General features: G+C 37.6%; 2 protein-coding genes across 2 annotated transcripts in view; one reads left to right on the forward strand and one right to left on the reverse strand.

Moving 5' to 3' along the window:
* Positions 1–2,248, forward strand: part of LOC106879327 (regulator of G-protein signaling 1) — a 9,240-nt gene extending 6,992 nt beyond the window's left edge. Inside the window, exons 3-4 of the mRNA XM_052973188.1 lie at positions 930–1,096; positions 1,361–2,248. Coding sequence (XP_052829148.1) covers positions 930–1,096; positions 1,361–1,525 — 332 coding nt within the window. The 3' untranslated portion in view covers positions 1,526–2,248. The remainder of the gene's footprint in view (positions 1–929; positions 1,097–1,360) is intronic.
* Positions 2,249–6,530: 4,282 nt separating this feature from the next.
* LOC106879318 (uncharacterized) overlaps positions 6,531–14,989 on the reverse strand; it is a 34,105-nt gene continuing 25,646 nt past the window's right edge. The window contains exons 12-17 of the mRNA XM_014928825.2: positions 14,323–14,382; positions 12,127–12,220; positions 11,479–11,903; positions 9,661–9,741; positions 8,638–8,764; positions 6,531–7,620 (exon numbers count right to left, since the gene is read on the reverse strand). Coding sequence (XP_014784311.2) covers positions 7,418–7,620; positions 8,638–8,764; positions 9,661–9,741; positions 11,479–11,903; positions 12,127–12,220; positions 14,323–14,382 — 990 coding nt within the window. The 3' untranslated portion in view covers positions 6,531–7,417. The remainder of the gene's footprint in view (positions 7,621–8,637; positions 8,765–9,660; positions 9,742–11,478; positions 11,904–12,126; positions 12,221–14,322; positions 14,383–14,989) is intronic.

Raw genomic sequence — 14,989 nt, forward strand, 5'->3', positions numbered from 1 at the left:
GATGATGATACCGCCTGACTGGCCTTGTAGGGTTTTCGAGCGAGATCGTTGCCAGTGCCCCTGGACTGGCTCTTGTGTGGGTGGCACATAAAAGACACCATTTCGAGCGTGGCCGTTTTCGTGTGGGTGACACGTAAAAGCACCCACTACACTCTCTGAGTGGTTGGCGTTAGGAAGGGCATCCAGCTGTAGAAACTCTGCCAAATTAGATTGGAGCCTGGTGTTACCATCCGGTTTCACCAGTCCTCAGTCAAATCGTCCAACCCATGCTAGCATGGAAGGCGGACGTTAAACGATGATGATGATGATGATGAATGTTGTTCTTCAGTTTTGTCTTACACCATCTTTTCCTTTTGTCTTTTTTCCATCTCATCACTTACATCTCCTTGTCTCTCTGTCCGTCTGTCACTTTATGCATCTATTTATCTACCTTCCATCTCTTTATTTGTGTGTCATCTATTTATATATCTATCTAGCCATCCATCCATCTATCTATCTATCTATCTGTCTATCCCTCTAACTATCCATCTATCCATCCATGCATCTATTTATCTATCTATCTACCCATTTATCCTTTCTATCCATCTATCCTATTTATCTATCTGGTTATCTATCTATCTATCCATCCATCTATTTATCTGTCTGTCTATCTCTCTATTTATCTATCTATCTATCTTTCTACCCATCTATCCTATTTATCTATCTGGCTATCTATCTATCTATTGATCCATTTATCTACCTTATGTCTCTATGTATCTTACTTGTCTGCCTCTTTACCACTTACCTCTTTATGTTGTTACCTATTTGTCTATCTGTGTATCTATCTACCAGTCAACCATCTATCTATTTATCTGTGTATTTATCTATCTTTTTATGTATCTATCTGTCTACCATATATTTATTTATCTGTCTTTATCCAATTACTGCAGAAGGTTTCAGTATATTTCGAGACTACCTTACTTCTCAATACTGTGATGAAAACTTAGATTTCTGGAAAGCAGTTGAAGACTTCCGAATCGAACCTGATGACACCCAAATTCGTGCCCGGGCTGGTGCCATTTATAAAAGATTCATCATGAAGGGAGCACCACGTTGTGTAAGTGTCAACTTTTTCTCTTCATTAATAATAGACTCTGAGATTTTTTTTTTTTTGTCTTAATTATTGATAGAATAAGTACTAGGCTTACAAAGAATAAGTCCTGGGGTTGATTTGCTCGACTAAAAGCAGTGCTCCAGCATGGCCACAGTCAAATGACTGAAACAAGTAAAAGAGTATATATTTATATATAAATCATCTTGTTTTTCAGTTCTTTATATATTCTCTTTCTATCTCTGTTTCTCTCTTTCTCTTTATTTTCAGATAAATTTGCGCTCAAAAAGTCGTGAAAAACTTGGTGAACAGTTGAAAGGCCCAATTACCCGATCTTTCTTCGATGAAATGCAGAAAGAAATTTTAGAAGTTATGCAAAGGGACCCTTATCAGAGGTTCTTGAGATCGGAGTATTATCGAAACTTATGTACATAGATTCATATGAAGATGGTTGGAGGGGAGGGGGGGGGGCTTACTAATACCACAACTACCATTGTCATCACCACTGTTAACACTACCATCATTACTACCACCACTAGTTACTATCACTACAACTATTGCCTCCAACACAAACACTAACACTATAAACCAACAAAAGAGCCTCTATGTGGTATATCAAACTGCTAGAAATAGCAGCTTAATCTCTCTAAATTCCCCATAGCCATAAAAAAAAGGACGGCACATTTGACAATGTAGCCTTAGATGCACAATGCCTGAAAACAAAATTGAATGATTATGGCCGGAACACCTTTTGATCATTATTCTGCTCAACTTTAACTGACATACAGCTAAAAACAACTCTCTGCTACTATTATTATGATTGCCACTCCCAATATGACCTCTACCACTTCTCTTCTGTCAACCAGTCAAAATATGGCAGTGAACATCACTCTGAATACAATTACCAAAACTACTCTGATGCAATAACAAATAGTCTCTATCAACATCACCATTACCATGCTACTACCAAACTACTCCTGGACCAACCAACCAGCCAACCAACCATTCATTATGCTGAACAATCACCATCTTCATCATCACCACTACCAACCCCATCGCTATATCTATATCTATATGCTAACACACTGAGTTCGAATTCCACCGAGGTCGACTTAGCCTCTCATCCTTTTGGAGTCAATAAAACAAGTACCAGTTGAATACTGTGGATGATGTCATCACTTAGCCCTGTCCCACAAAATCTCAGGCCTTTTGCCTCTAGTAGAAAGAAATATTACTGCCAACACAAACCAATAAGAGACCCTCTACATAGTCACCCAATCTGCTAGAAATAGCAGTCAAATCACCTTTAAATGACATGGTTCTAGATCGGTAGTTCTCAACCTCTTTGATTATTATTTTATTCTGGTATACCCCCATAGCCATTCTATGTTTAAAAACTAGTTTCACAGATGCATCTTTCAAAACTCCTATTTTGTTCATCATACAATCACTTGTGTAGTTTGAACTATGTAAAATGTCAGAGAAAGAAACCCAGCTGTTTGTTGCAATTAACACATCTACAGCAAAACTTTTTTTGTTTTCAATAGATTCTCTAAATACTATTGTGGATCATCAATTTCCTATTTTGCTTGTATGGACCCCCAAAAATCTTATACAAATTTTCAGAGGCCACATGGTCTCTGGTAGAGAATCACTGTTCTGGATAAGATGAAACAATGAGATGTTCACAAAGTGAATGTGTTTGACCATCGATATATTTGGTCAAGGCTGACCTGGGGTTAAATAACAGCAACTACAACTACTACCAAAAAAATTATGACTGCAATTACCACTACGGTTTCTTTTTCTACTCCCACCATCACCACATGAATTGTACCACCAGCAACAATCATCAGTATTTCCTTTACAACAATATCAACCACTACTAACAGCTATATCCAGTACTCCATCTAACATCCTTACAATATGAAGTTCACCACGATCATCATCTTCACTACCTCCTCTACCATCCAACACTTGAATATTTTCAGTTACTTTCTCCATTAATTAGGTTAATCTGGCCAACCTATTTATTATTTATTATTAATTTAAGCCATCCAATCACTTAATCATTTTAAGCTCATGGATGAAGGTTTAAAATAAAAAAAAAACAATTTTCATTTTAACTTGGTCATCAACCAGCTCACTTCATTTTGTGTTGCTAATCTATCGAAAAAGACATGACATCGTATAACCTCATTTTACAGTCCTTGATAAATCTAAAGTATTGCATTTGTACCTTATTTAACTGAAATGGTTCACACCTCTTACAATGTCTCTTTTATAGCATATGATAGAAAAAAAACCAGATTGGAATTAACAACTAATGCAACGTTTCTCAACCAGGGCTCCCTGGAACCCTAGGATTCCACGAGAAAGACTGAGATAAGCTAATGCTAATTTCATGATTGTAATATTACAATACATGCACAACATTGTTGGTTATTGTAATATAGACATCATCCTATCAGGAAGGGTATCCACTCATAAAACATGGCTTCCAAGGGATCCCATCGAAATAAAAGGCACAGCAGACATAAAAACAATGATTAGAACTGATATATGCATATATGTCCATTTTTTAACATCCAATGTTTCATGCATAGTTGCCCCCATCTCCATATCACATTCAGAATTCTCCAGAACCTATCAAGTAATCTTGGACAATTATTGAATGCCTTATAAGATACCCTGCTCAGTTACCAAAACTAAGCTTGTTTTTGCCTTCTTGACCACCTACTGGACTTCTTTCTAGCAAAGCTCCTTCCCATTGAGTTCCAGAGCTGTTGGAAGCAGATTAATCAAAGGCTTACTGTAATCTGAGTCTTGCTCCTTAGATTTGTTAGTGAAGGTGTCTCTGAGGTGATAGTTAATCTCACTTTTGGAACAGATGAGTTAGCCCCAACAGTTGTTTCATAAACCTACAGGGGTTTACCAGAAGGGCAACTCACTACTTGGTTGTTTCCTTTGCTACTCAGTCTGTTTCTTGCAGAAGAAGCTTCACAACTCCATCAGAGATTCCTTCTCCTCTTGGAACTACCAATAATCATGGTGGTCATTCTCCGAAAGCAATCAATCAGCATCAACTTTGGCATTGCTTCCAGGGTGGAATCAACATCTTTGGCGGGTGGAAACTGAAAAGGTGCCCGTCATGTGTATGTGTGTAGTGAAAAGATACACATACACTTCAAAGAACGATTGTTTTCTTGCTTCTTACCCTACTTTGATAGTGGCGTTGACCAAAATATCAATCTGTTTCTGTTCCTTTTTCCTTCTTTTTGCTGTACTATTCACCATACACAACTTCTATTGTTAACATTTTGTCAATCACTTCTTTGATTTTCTCTACTCGTTGCAACTTCTCTCACTGTCCATCTGTCTGTCCCTTATTCCTCTCATTCCATTTATGCTGTTTTACCTACAATGTATGTATATATCTATAACAAAATGTTAGCACTAAGCAGTGTTTAGGCATAAGCAAAATTTAGTTTAGTTAAAATATGTTTGTGACATATTTCAACTGTTAAAAGCAAATTCCACTGCAGTTACCATGGAGAAAATATCTCTCATGGTAATATAGAAAATATTTCTCTTAATATCTCTTTTACCATTATATATATTCTCCATGGTAACTGCAATGCATTTGCCTTTTAGCAGTTGAAATATGTCACTAACATATTTTAACTAACCTAAATTGTGTGTGTGTGTGTGTGTGTGCGTGCATGCATGAAGGCACGTGGCCTAGTGGTTAGGTGTGTTGCACTGACGAACTCACAACCTTATTATCATGAAACCATTAAACCATGCACCTTCACTAATAACATGTATAACAAGGATTATACTAATTACCAATTATATGAATGAAGTTTAGTATCATAGAAAAACAGATGTAATTAACCATTGCTCTGTTATGTTCTGTTGATAATCTTGTTTATATGTAAATGATTAAGTAATACAGTTAATTGGTTTACAGGAAACATGAGTTTAGTTCCCTGAGGCAATATCTATATATGTCTCTACACACACACACACACACACATGTTCTTTCACTTGTTTCAGTCATTGGACGACAGCTACGATGGAACACCATCTTGAACGGTTGAGTCAAATCAACTCCTGTGCTTAATTTTAAAATATGGTACTTATTCATCATCTCCTTTGCTAAACTGCTAAATTACAAGGACATAAACAAACCAACACTTGTGAATAAAGAAAGGGTCTTGAATGTCTCCCCCAAGGTGGCTCAGGGAACCTATCTGAAACATCACAGTTTCTCCTCTCTTCACATGGACCTCAATATTAACAGCAGGAACACTATAAAATTGTTGAGTGTTTCATTAGTTTGCAGTAATTGAATGAATTAGGAGATATAAATAAAGTGAAGTTTTTGAAGAAAAACACTTTAATTTAATCAAACAAAGTGGACAGTAAGAAAATCAAGTTTGTGAGGAAAGAACAAAAACAACAACAAAAGCATTTTCAAAATTAATTTTCCATTAGAATTTCAAACAACAAACAGTTTAAAAGAAGAACAAAATGTTTATATTCTGAAGAAGAAAAATTTTGATTGTCAAATCCTGTTAAATATCAGACAAATTATTTCACAACACTACAGGGATTTATTGAGCCAGTATAGACAGATGAGAAATAAACCTTCGCTTGGATAAGACATGAGACCATTATACAGTTTTCTCTCAGGCATGGCTTAGTACCAATTTTCCAGTTTGGTGGACTGTGGCAATAAATGAATTTTGTATCTACCCAATAGATCCATCTAAAGTGGGTTGTGAACCTACAACACAGTTTTGATTCATTAGTTGTTTAGAGTGTATACAGGCCATCTTAGTTTATTATCTGTTATGCAATATCTTTTCTCAGACATATCAGTTGTCTTCTCATATCAGATGTATATTTAATACACAGAATATAACATACAATACCAAAAATATAACATGCAATGCAAATTAGAAGCCTGTCTCTCTCTCTTTATGACTCAATCAGAAGTGGAATAGCAGCTCCAATGAGCTTTCATTGCAGAGTTCCCAAGACTTGTCAGACAAAGAAGAGTGGTTTTGATATCCCTAAATCAGTGACACGATTCAAATACTGGCAACTTAGTGAACAGTAAAAGCTTCTTATAACTTCAAGATTAATATAATGTAATTGTTTATTTTTAGACTGACATTGTAGCGTAGTTGTAAGAAGCCTGAACTTATAAAACAGAATATTTTGGTCGAATATGACCGGTTTAATTGCTAAACTGTCAAATTAGGTGAGGGATTAAGGTCTATAATTAAAAGTGCCATAAACACATTAATATTTTGATACCAACCTGTTCAAGACTACCTTTGGTTCTAATGTACAAACTTCCTATTTTAAAGTGATTTAAATTAAAAGCTTCAGTCAAAATTTCATGCTAATTTATGCTCCAAACACCAGCTTAATAATGATAATGTATTTTATTCAATTCTTCATTATTTTCAAAATTACTTGAAACAAAGTCAGTGTATTTCAACAGAAACATGGCAAAGGAAAGGTTAAGGTTTATTTTTGGCTTCTTCAATTCTTGAGCTGCAAAAGGTTGATTGTCTGTTAATATCTCACATGGATCAAGGCGGTAAGTTGGAAGAACAGTTAGCACACAGAGCAAAATGCTTAACAGTATTTCATCTGTCTTTAACATATTAAGTTCAAATGCTGCCGAGGTCAACTTTGCCTTTCATCTTTTTGGGTTGATAAATTAAGTATCAGTTGAGCAATGGGGTCAATGTAATCAACTTATCCCTTCACTCGAACTTGCTGGCCTTGTGCCAAAATTTGAAGCCAATATCTCACATGGGTAGGTGCAGGCGTTGATGTGTGCTTAAGAAGCTTGCTTCCAAACCATTTGGTCTTAGGTTCAATCCCACTGCATAGCTCTTTGAGCAAGTGTCTTCTACTATAGCCCCAGGTCAAGCAAAGTCTTGTGAGTGGATTTGGTAGATGGAAACTAAAAGAAGCCATTGTGTATGTATATATGTGTATGTGTACCCTTGTCTTGACTTCATGTAATGGTTGTAAATGAGCATTACCATCAACATGCAAGTGAGGTTGTTCATATCCAGTCTTCTGTAAAAAAAAAAAAAACATGTCTGGTCAAGGGAAAATATTACTTTGGTTGGAAATAGGTGAGTTGTTGACAGGAAGAGCATCCAGCTGTAGAAAATGTGCATCAACAAGTTCTGTCTGCTTCATGCAAGCATGGAAAATTGGATGTAGAATGATGATGATGATGATGATAAAGATGATGACAGTGACAATGACGAATACCAGCTGCCATGGTTATTTTCATACAATTACTCCAGAAGCGCCAGAAATATCTGATGTAATAAATGATTCAAGACTCCCACTTCGGTAACTGAGAATGCGTTGCTCTATCAAAGTCTTCCAGGTATACTTCTGTTCAATATTAGGCGCTCGGAACATCAATTTCTTTAAAGAAGCCAAAGTTTTGTCCGAAGAACACATTACATGAAGAAGGAAGTCTGTAGCTAAGTGAAAAGAGAAAGAAAAATTGAAGGAATTGATATGAAAAATGTAAATTCAAAACAGGAAGCAGAAAATGTACAATACTGATTTCAAATTTTGGCACAAGTCCAGCAATTTCAAAGATAAGCACCATTTGAGTGTGGTCGATACCAGTGCCGCCTGACTGGCTCCTGTGCTGGTGGCACATAAAAAGCATCATTTGAGCATGGTTGATGCCAGTGCTGCCTAACTGGTCCCCATGCCGGTGGCACGTAAAAAGCACCCACTACACTCTGGGAGTGGTTGGCATTAGGAAGGGCATCCAGCTGTAGAAACCTTGCCATATCAGATTGGAGCCTGCTGCAGCCTACCAGCTTGCCAGTCCTCAGTCAAACTGTCCAACCCATGCTAGCATGGAAAGCAGAAATTAAACAATGATGATGATGATGATGATATTAAATCCAGGGATCAACGTTAAGACAGACAAAATGCTGCTAAACATTTTGTCAGGCATGCTAACAATTCTCCCAGCTTGCTGCCCTAAAAAAACATAGAATAATAACTAAACAGCTGCTAGGAGCTCAATCCTTGAATGTTGGGTCTCATGGAGGTGAGGTCAAGTGACCGAGACCTTTAGCAATATGCTGTGCTTGAGAAGACTTTTCAAGCCAAGTGAAATCATAGTCGCAGCCGTTGCCAGTGTCATGTAAATGGCACCTATGCCAGTGGCAACAGCAGCTGTTGCTGCTACTACTACTACTGCTGCTGCTAGTAGTAGTAGTAGTAATAATAATAATAATAATAATAATAATAATAATAATAATAATAATAATAATCCTACACAATACACTTTCAATACAGTAACCATAAGAGCATCACAGCAAACCACAGCACATACCCAAGGCACACAGAGCTGCGCTCGGTAGTGTAGTGAAAGCACGCTATAAAAATAAAACTACTGAATAAAAAAAAAAAATAATAACAATAACAATAATAATAATAAGTAAGAAAGATGTTTATTTAAAATCTAGTTCACTCACCATGCTTTCTCTGAGATTCGATTCCTTGCAAAGAATACAACATGAGTGGACTCTCCACAACTGTCAATCTATCATCAGCAGATTTCTCAGTTTGTAAGAGGAGATCAGAAAATAACATCAACTGCAACTGCAAGACATAAAAACATCATTACAAACAAACCATACAGAAAAACAAAACATATAAACGAAAACATCCAGTTCTGAATGAACAGATAAGGTTCAGCAGTTCATTTGTTATTTAATTCATGGGGTTGTGTCTTAACCCTTTGAGCCCTGACCTCCTGAACCCTATTTGACCATATAGCTGGCTTCCAGATGCACTCCACTGGTAGAGCAGTGCTACGGTATAGAGAAAAATAAGTCATCCACAGGTAAGCCGGTGTTACGAGCTCAAAGGGTTAATTGAAGTGGGATAACTTGTCATTTTAGACATCGTATATTATATAGTAAAAGGAATGGTTGTGTGGTGAAGAAACTCACTTTGCAACCATGATGTTTTGGGTTCAGTCCCACCTGCACAGCACCTTGGGTAAGTGCCTTCTACTATAGCCCCAGGCCAACCAAAGTCATGCGAGTAAATTTAGTAGACAGGAACTGTGTGAAAGCCCACACTCTCTTTCTCTCCATCTGTATGGCACTTACCCATCAATTAATAACCAGTGTTGGTTCGCCGGACTGGCCCTCATGCCGGTGGCACGTAAAAAGCACCCACTACACTCTAGGAGTGGTTGGCGTTAGGAAGGGCATTCAACTGTAGAAACTCTGCTAGATCAGATTGGAGTGTGGTGTAGCCATCTGGTTTGCCAGTCCCCAGTCAAATTGTCCAACCCATGCTAGCATGGAAAGCGAACGTTAAATGACGATGATGATGATGATCTATGTCCCTGTAATTTATGTACCAGACTTTAAAAAAAAATGTACTGGGGTTGATTTGTGCAGCTAAACCCTTCAAGGCAGTTCCCCAACAAGGACACAATCCAACAACAAGTAAAATAAAAAAAAACATTACATGTTCAAACTCACCTTGTTCCAAACATCTCCATCCCACCTGAAAATCTCACCTGAATAAATGAGATGTCTTTCTTCCTGACACAACTGGAAATACTACAAAGAAAGAATAAATACCATATATTAACTCTTTAGCATTCAGTTTACTCTTTCAAATGTAATGCTTCTTTATTCACATTCTCTTGAATTAAACATGCATTCTGGCATAGCTTTTGAGATTGAGATGTAACTGTTTTTAGAATGATATTGTAGGGTAGGTGTGAGAGGCTGAATCTGACCAGTGTTGATATAAATGGGTAGAATATTTGAGCCAAATATGGCTGGTTTAAATGCTAAAGGGTTAATGATGTCATTCTGTTCCAGCATGGCTACAGCTAACTGGAAGTGGAACTACTAAAAGACTGATTATCTCTTATGTTATAGATAAATATATATGTACTTCACACCATCACATTCAGTAAACAGTTTTGTAGAGTGAAATGCAACGTACTCAACAAGATTAAATCAAAAATCCATCATACGTCTATTTATGTAATTAATGCTGAAATGCTACACTGCATTATCTTAAAAAAAAAAAAAAATGAGAACACTTAGATGTTGTGGTCTTAGATAAATTACCCCACCAATAAAGGATGGGTCTGTCACAGATAGAATGGTGTTTGTGCCACAAAGACAAAAAAAAAAAAAGAAAGGATACTCTGTAAAGTGGTCAGCATAAAAAAGGGCAACCAGCCTTAGAAACCTTGCCAAAACAGATACAGGAGACCAATGCAGCTCACAGGTTATTTGGATCCAGCTAACAGTCTAACCCATGCCAGCATGAAATATGGGAATGTTAAATGATGATGATGATGATGTGCACGCATGCACGCACACACACCATCATCATTTAACATCCATTGTCCATGCTGGCAAGAGTTGGTCAGTTTGACTGGGCTAGCACACTGGAAGGCTGCATCAGACTCCAGTCTGATTTGGCATGGTTTTTTTACAGCTGGATGCCCTTCCTAACGCCAACCACTCTGAGAGTGTAATGGGTGCTTTTACATGCCACTGGCACGGGTGCCATTTGCATGACACCGGGGTGTTTTTACGTGCCAATTTGTGTGACTCTGGTATCTGCCACGACTGCGATTTTGCTTGGTTTGATGGGGCTTCTTCTCAAGCACAACATAACACCAAAGGTCTCAGTCATTGCCTCCATGAGGCCCAACACTCGAAAAGAACTCAGCCATTTTGCCTCTGTGAGGTCCAACACAAAGTATTAATTTCTTACATAGCTATAATGTCGCCTGTTTTTAAAGAGTTAACAAAAAGTTATATTAGGATCTTCATGTCTTTCTTAAAGTTATTAGAGTGATGTACTTCAGATAAAAATAAAAACATGGAATTAAAATCAGATAACAAATTCAGCCACTGAAGCTAACTTTTAACCTTTAACCCTTTCTTGCTTCAAATGTTGAGAGTTTGTGCCCAGCGTCGCTTTTCTGGCACTTGTGCCTGCGACATGTGCCTGCGAATTTGTTGCCAGTCCCCTAGACTGGCTCTTGTGCGGGTGGCACATAAAATACACCATTTTAAGCGTGGCCGTTGCCAGTACCGCCTGACTGGCCTTTGTGCTGGTGGCACGTAAAAGCACCCACTACACTCTCAGAGTGGTTGGCGTTAGGAAGGGCATCCAGCTGTAGAAACTCTGCCAAATCAGATTGGAGCCTGGTGCAGCCATCTGGTTTCACCAGTCCTCAGTCAAATCGTCCAACCCATGCTAGCATGGAAAGCGGATGTTAAACGACGATGATGATGATGAAAATGAAAATTCGGAAACTAACTTACCGGAACAGTGTTTGGGAAATACAATTTTTTCTGAATACTTGACAGTTGCGAATCTACAGAATGACCAGAATCTTCAGAACAGTTTGATGAAGTTTGTCCAAGATTTGACTTGGATGGTTTGAGATTCCGTATGTACGATATTGATGCTTGCTCTTTCTTCACACAGACAGTATTTGAAACTTGCAATTTCCCTTCGTAATGGAAGTTTCTTGAAACGCTTACTGCACACGTTGAGGATTTGAGTCTCTTGGAAGGATTGCCATCGAAGACTGCAGAGGAAACACCTGAGTGACTGGAATTGGTGTAAGAACTTAGAGAACTGTTAGACATTGATGATGAATGTGATGAAGATGAGGATGATGATGCCAGCTTTTGAGCCCTGATACACGTGTAATTAGTGATATAAGTCGCACAGAGTTGGAGACCTAAAACAGAAATAAATTGAGAAGATGAACTTCAGAACAAAACATATAACAGTAATTTTCAGTCAAACAAGATTTAGTGCTTTTATCTTTGATTTTTTTTTTACTTGTTTCAGTCATTAGACTGTGGCCATGCTGAGAGTAGTGGAAGAATTGAACTCGATGGCTATTTCTGACATATTTAACCATCAACAAAATGGTAAAACAGAACCATGATTAAACTTACCCTCAACAACCAGTTTCAGGTTCAAGTAGTCAGAATCCTCTTGTGGGGTGTTGCAAAATATCTCCCTAAGTGTTTGGTACATCTCTTTGATATGCTGCAATATGAAAGTAGAAAGTCCCATGGTGAATAAGATATACAGACATACAAATATATACATTATTTACATTTGATGGATATTTGTCCTCATCTTGTTTGTTGTTAACACAACGTTTCGGCTGATATACCCTCCAGTCTTCATCAGGTGTCTTGGGGAAATTTCAAACCTGGGTTCTCATTCCTAAGGTGTTGTTGTTGTTGTTATTGTTATTATTATTGTTGTTATCATCACATCACCATCACCACCGCCACCATTATTCAGGTCACTGCCTGGAATCAAACTCGGAATCTTGAGGTTAGTAGCCCGCGCTCTTAACCACTATGCCATATGCCCATGGGCATAATGTACATAATTCCTCATCTCTTAAATATAAAACTGTATCACATATATACATGTTGCCATGGAGGAGAATTTTCCCAAGACTAATTCCGTAGGGAAAGGTCTTCCCATGGTCAAATGTACTCAAACATGTTAAAAGTAACTTTACATGAATACATTTTATTCAATGCTGCTTTGTGCAACTTTATTTATTTAAATCTAACTTCATCAAGCTTTATGCATATCAGAAAACATACTGTTTGCTGTTGTTGTTCAAAATGAATTGTTCATTTTGGGCTGTGAAAGGTAGATTTTATGTTCATAGATGATGATGCAAAAAAAAAAAACCCCCAAAAAAACAGTAAGATACATGTGTCCTGCGAGCCAATGTTATCATTCACAACCAATGTGTTTCCATACATGTTGTTTAGAATTTTCTCCCAAGACTATTTCAGCACCAAAAAGTCTTCCCATGTCCAAGTGCAGTTAAGACTTTAAATATGACTTCACATGAATACACTTTATTCAATGCTGCTTCATGTGACTTTATAAATACATAATCTAAATTATAAGCAAAAGGTACAAGATAAGGGTAATTATATCAAATACCACGTTCACCTCATTAAATCAAGAATCAGCTTTGAAGTGATGTCATTTTCAGTCTCCTGTGAAAATATATCTGGCTGTTGTACTGTTTTGTATTCAAAAGACGAGAGGGAAATATTACCCTGCTTGGAAACAGGTGAGCGATGACAAGAAGAAGAGCATCAGGCAGCAGAAAAATCTGCTTTAATTAATATTGCCTGATCGATCCAGGCAAGGTTAGAAAAGTGGATGTTAAAAATGATGATGTCACAGGTACACACGTCATTATCATTTAACATTCACTTAGCCCCAAGATTCCGAGTTCGATTCCAGGCAGTGACCTGAACAACAACAACAGCAACAACAGCAGCAACAACAGCAGCAGCAGCAGCAGCAAAAAATACCTTAGGAATGAGAACCCAGGTTCGAAATTTCCCCAAGACACCTGATGAAGGCTGGAGGGTATATCAGCCGAAATGTTGTCATCATCATCATCATTTAACGTCTGCTTTCCATGCTAGCATGGGTTGGACGATTTGACTGGGGACTGGCGAACCGAATGGTTACACCAGACTCCAATCTGATCTGGCAGAGTTTCTATAGCTGGATGCCCTTCCTAACGCCAACCACTCTGAGAGTGTAGTGGGTGCTTTTTATATGCCACCGGCACGAGGGCCAGTCCAGCAGTACTGGCAATGGCCATGCTCAAATGGTGTTTTTTACGTGCCACCTACATAGGAGCCAGTCCAATGTTTTGTTCACACGCCACCGGCACAAGTGCCAGTAAGCTGGAAACGATCGTGCTCAAATGGTGCTTTTTACGTGCCACCAGCGTTAACAGCAAACAAGATGAGAACAAATATCCATCAAATGTAAATAATGTACATAATTCCTCATAAATTATGTGTATAACTATACATGCACATTCACAAACACGCATCATTTAACTTAGTCAATGGATTGTGGCCCAGCTGGAGTACCACTTTCAAGGGTTTAGTCTGATATCAACCTCAGTATATATTTCTATCTGGTAGTTATTTTATCAATCTCTCTTTGTTGAACTGCTAAGCAATAGAGCATATAGAGACACCACCTTAGTGACATAGGTTTTTTAAATACACACACAAACACTTGTATATGTACCTCACTTAAAAATTAAGAAGACCCTAGGGCTCCAATAAGAAGAAATAAAATACCTGAGAAGGACGGGTGATAAATGCACTGATACTGGTCTGTTTCACAGCTGAGATGCACTCCTAGAAAAATAATAATAATAATGATAATAATAATAATAATAATAGTAGTAATAGTAACAGTAATAATAATAATAATAATAATAATAGTAATAATGATAATAATAATAGTAATAATAGTAATAATAGTAATAGTAGTAGTAGTAGTAGTAGTAGTAGTAGTAGTAGTAGTAGTAGTAACAGCAACAACAACAACAACCCTTTCTACTATAGGCACAAGGCCTGAAATTTGAAGGGAGTGGGTAAGTCAATTACATCAACATTAATGATTAACTGGTACTTAATTCATTGACCCCGAAGAGATGAAAGGCAAAGTCAACCTTGGCGGAATTTAAATTCAGATGAAATACCTGAGTATTTTGCCCAGCATGCTAATGATTCTGCCAGCTTCCCGCCTTAATAATAATCATTTCAAATTTTGCCATAAGGGCAGCCATTTTGGTGGGAGGCGACTAGTCGATTACATCGACCTCAGTGTTTTACTGGTACTTAATTTATTGACCCCGAAAGGATGAAAGGCAAAGTCGACTTTGGTGGAAATTGAACACAGAATGTAGCGACAGGCAAAATACTGCTAAGCATTGTTAATAATAATAACAATCCTTTCTAC

This window comes from Octopus bimaculoides, chromosome 1 (assembly GCF_001194135.2).
Source record: "Octopus bimaculoides isolate UCB-OBI-ISO-001 chromosome 1, ASM119413v2, whole genome shotgun sequence".
NCBI lineage: Eukaryota > Metazoa > Mollusca > Cephalopoda > Octopoda > Octopodidae > Octopus > Octopus bimaculoides.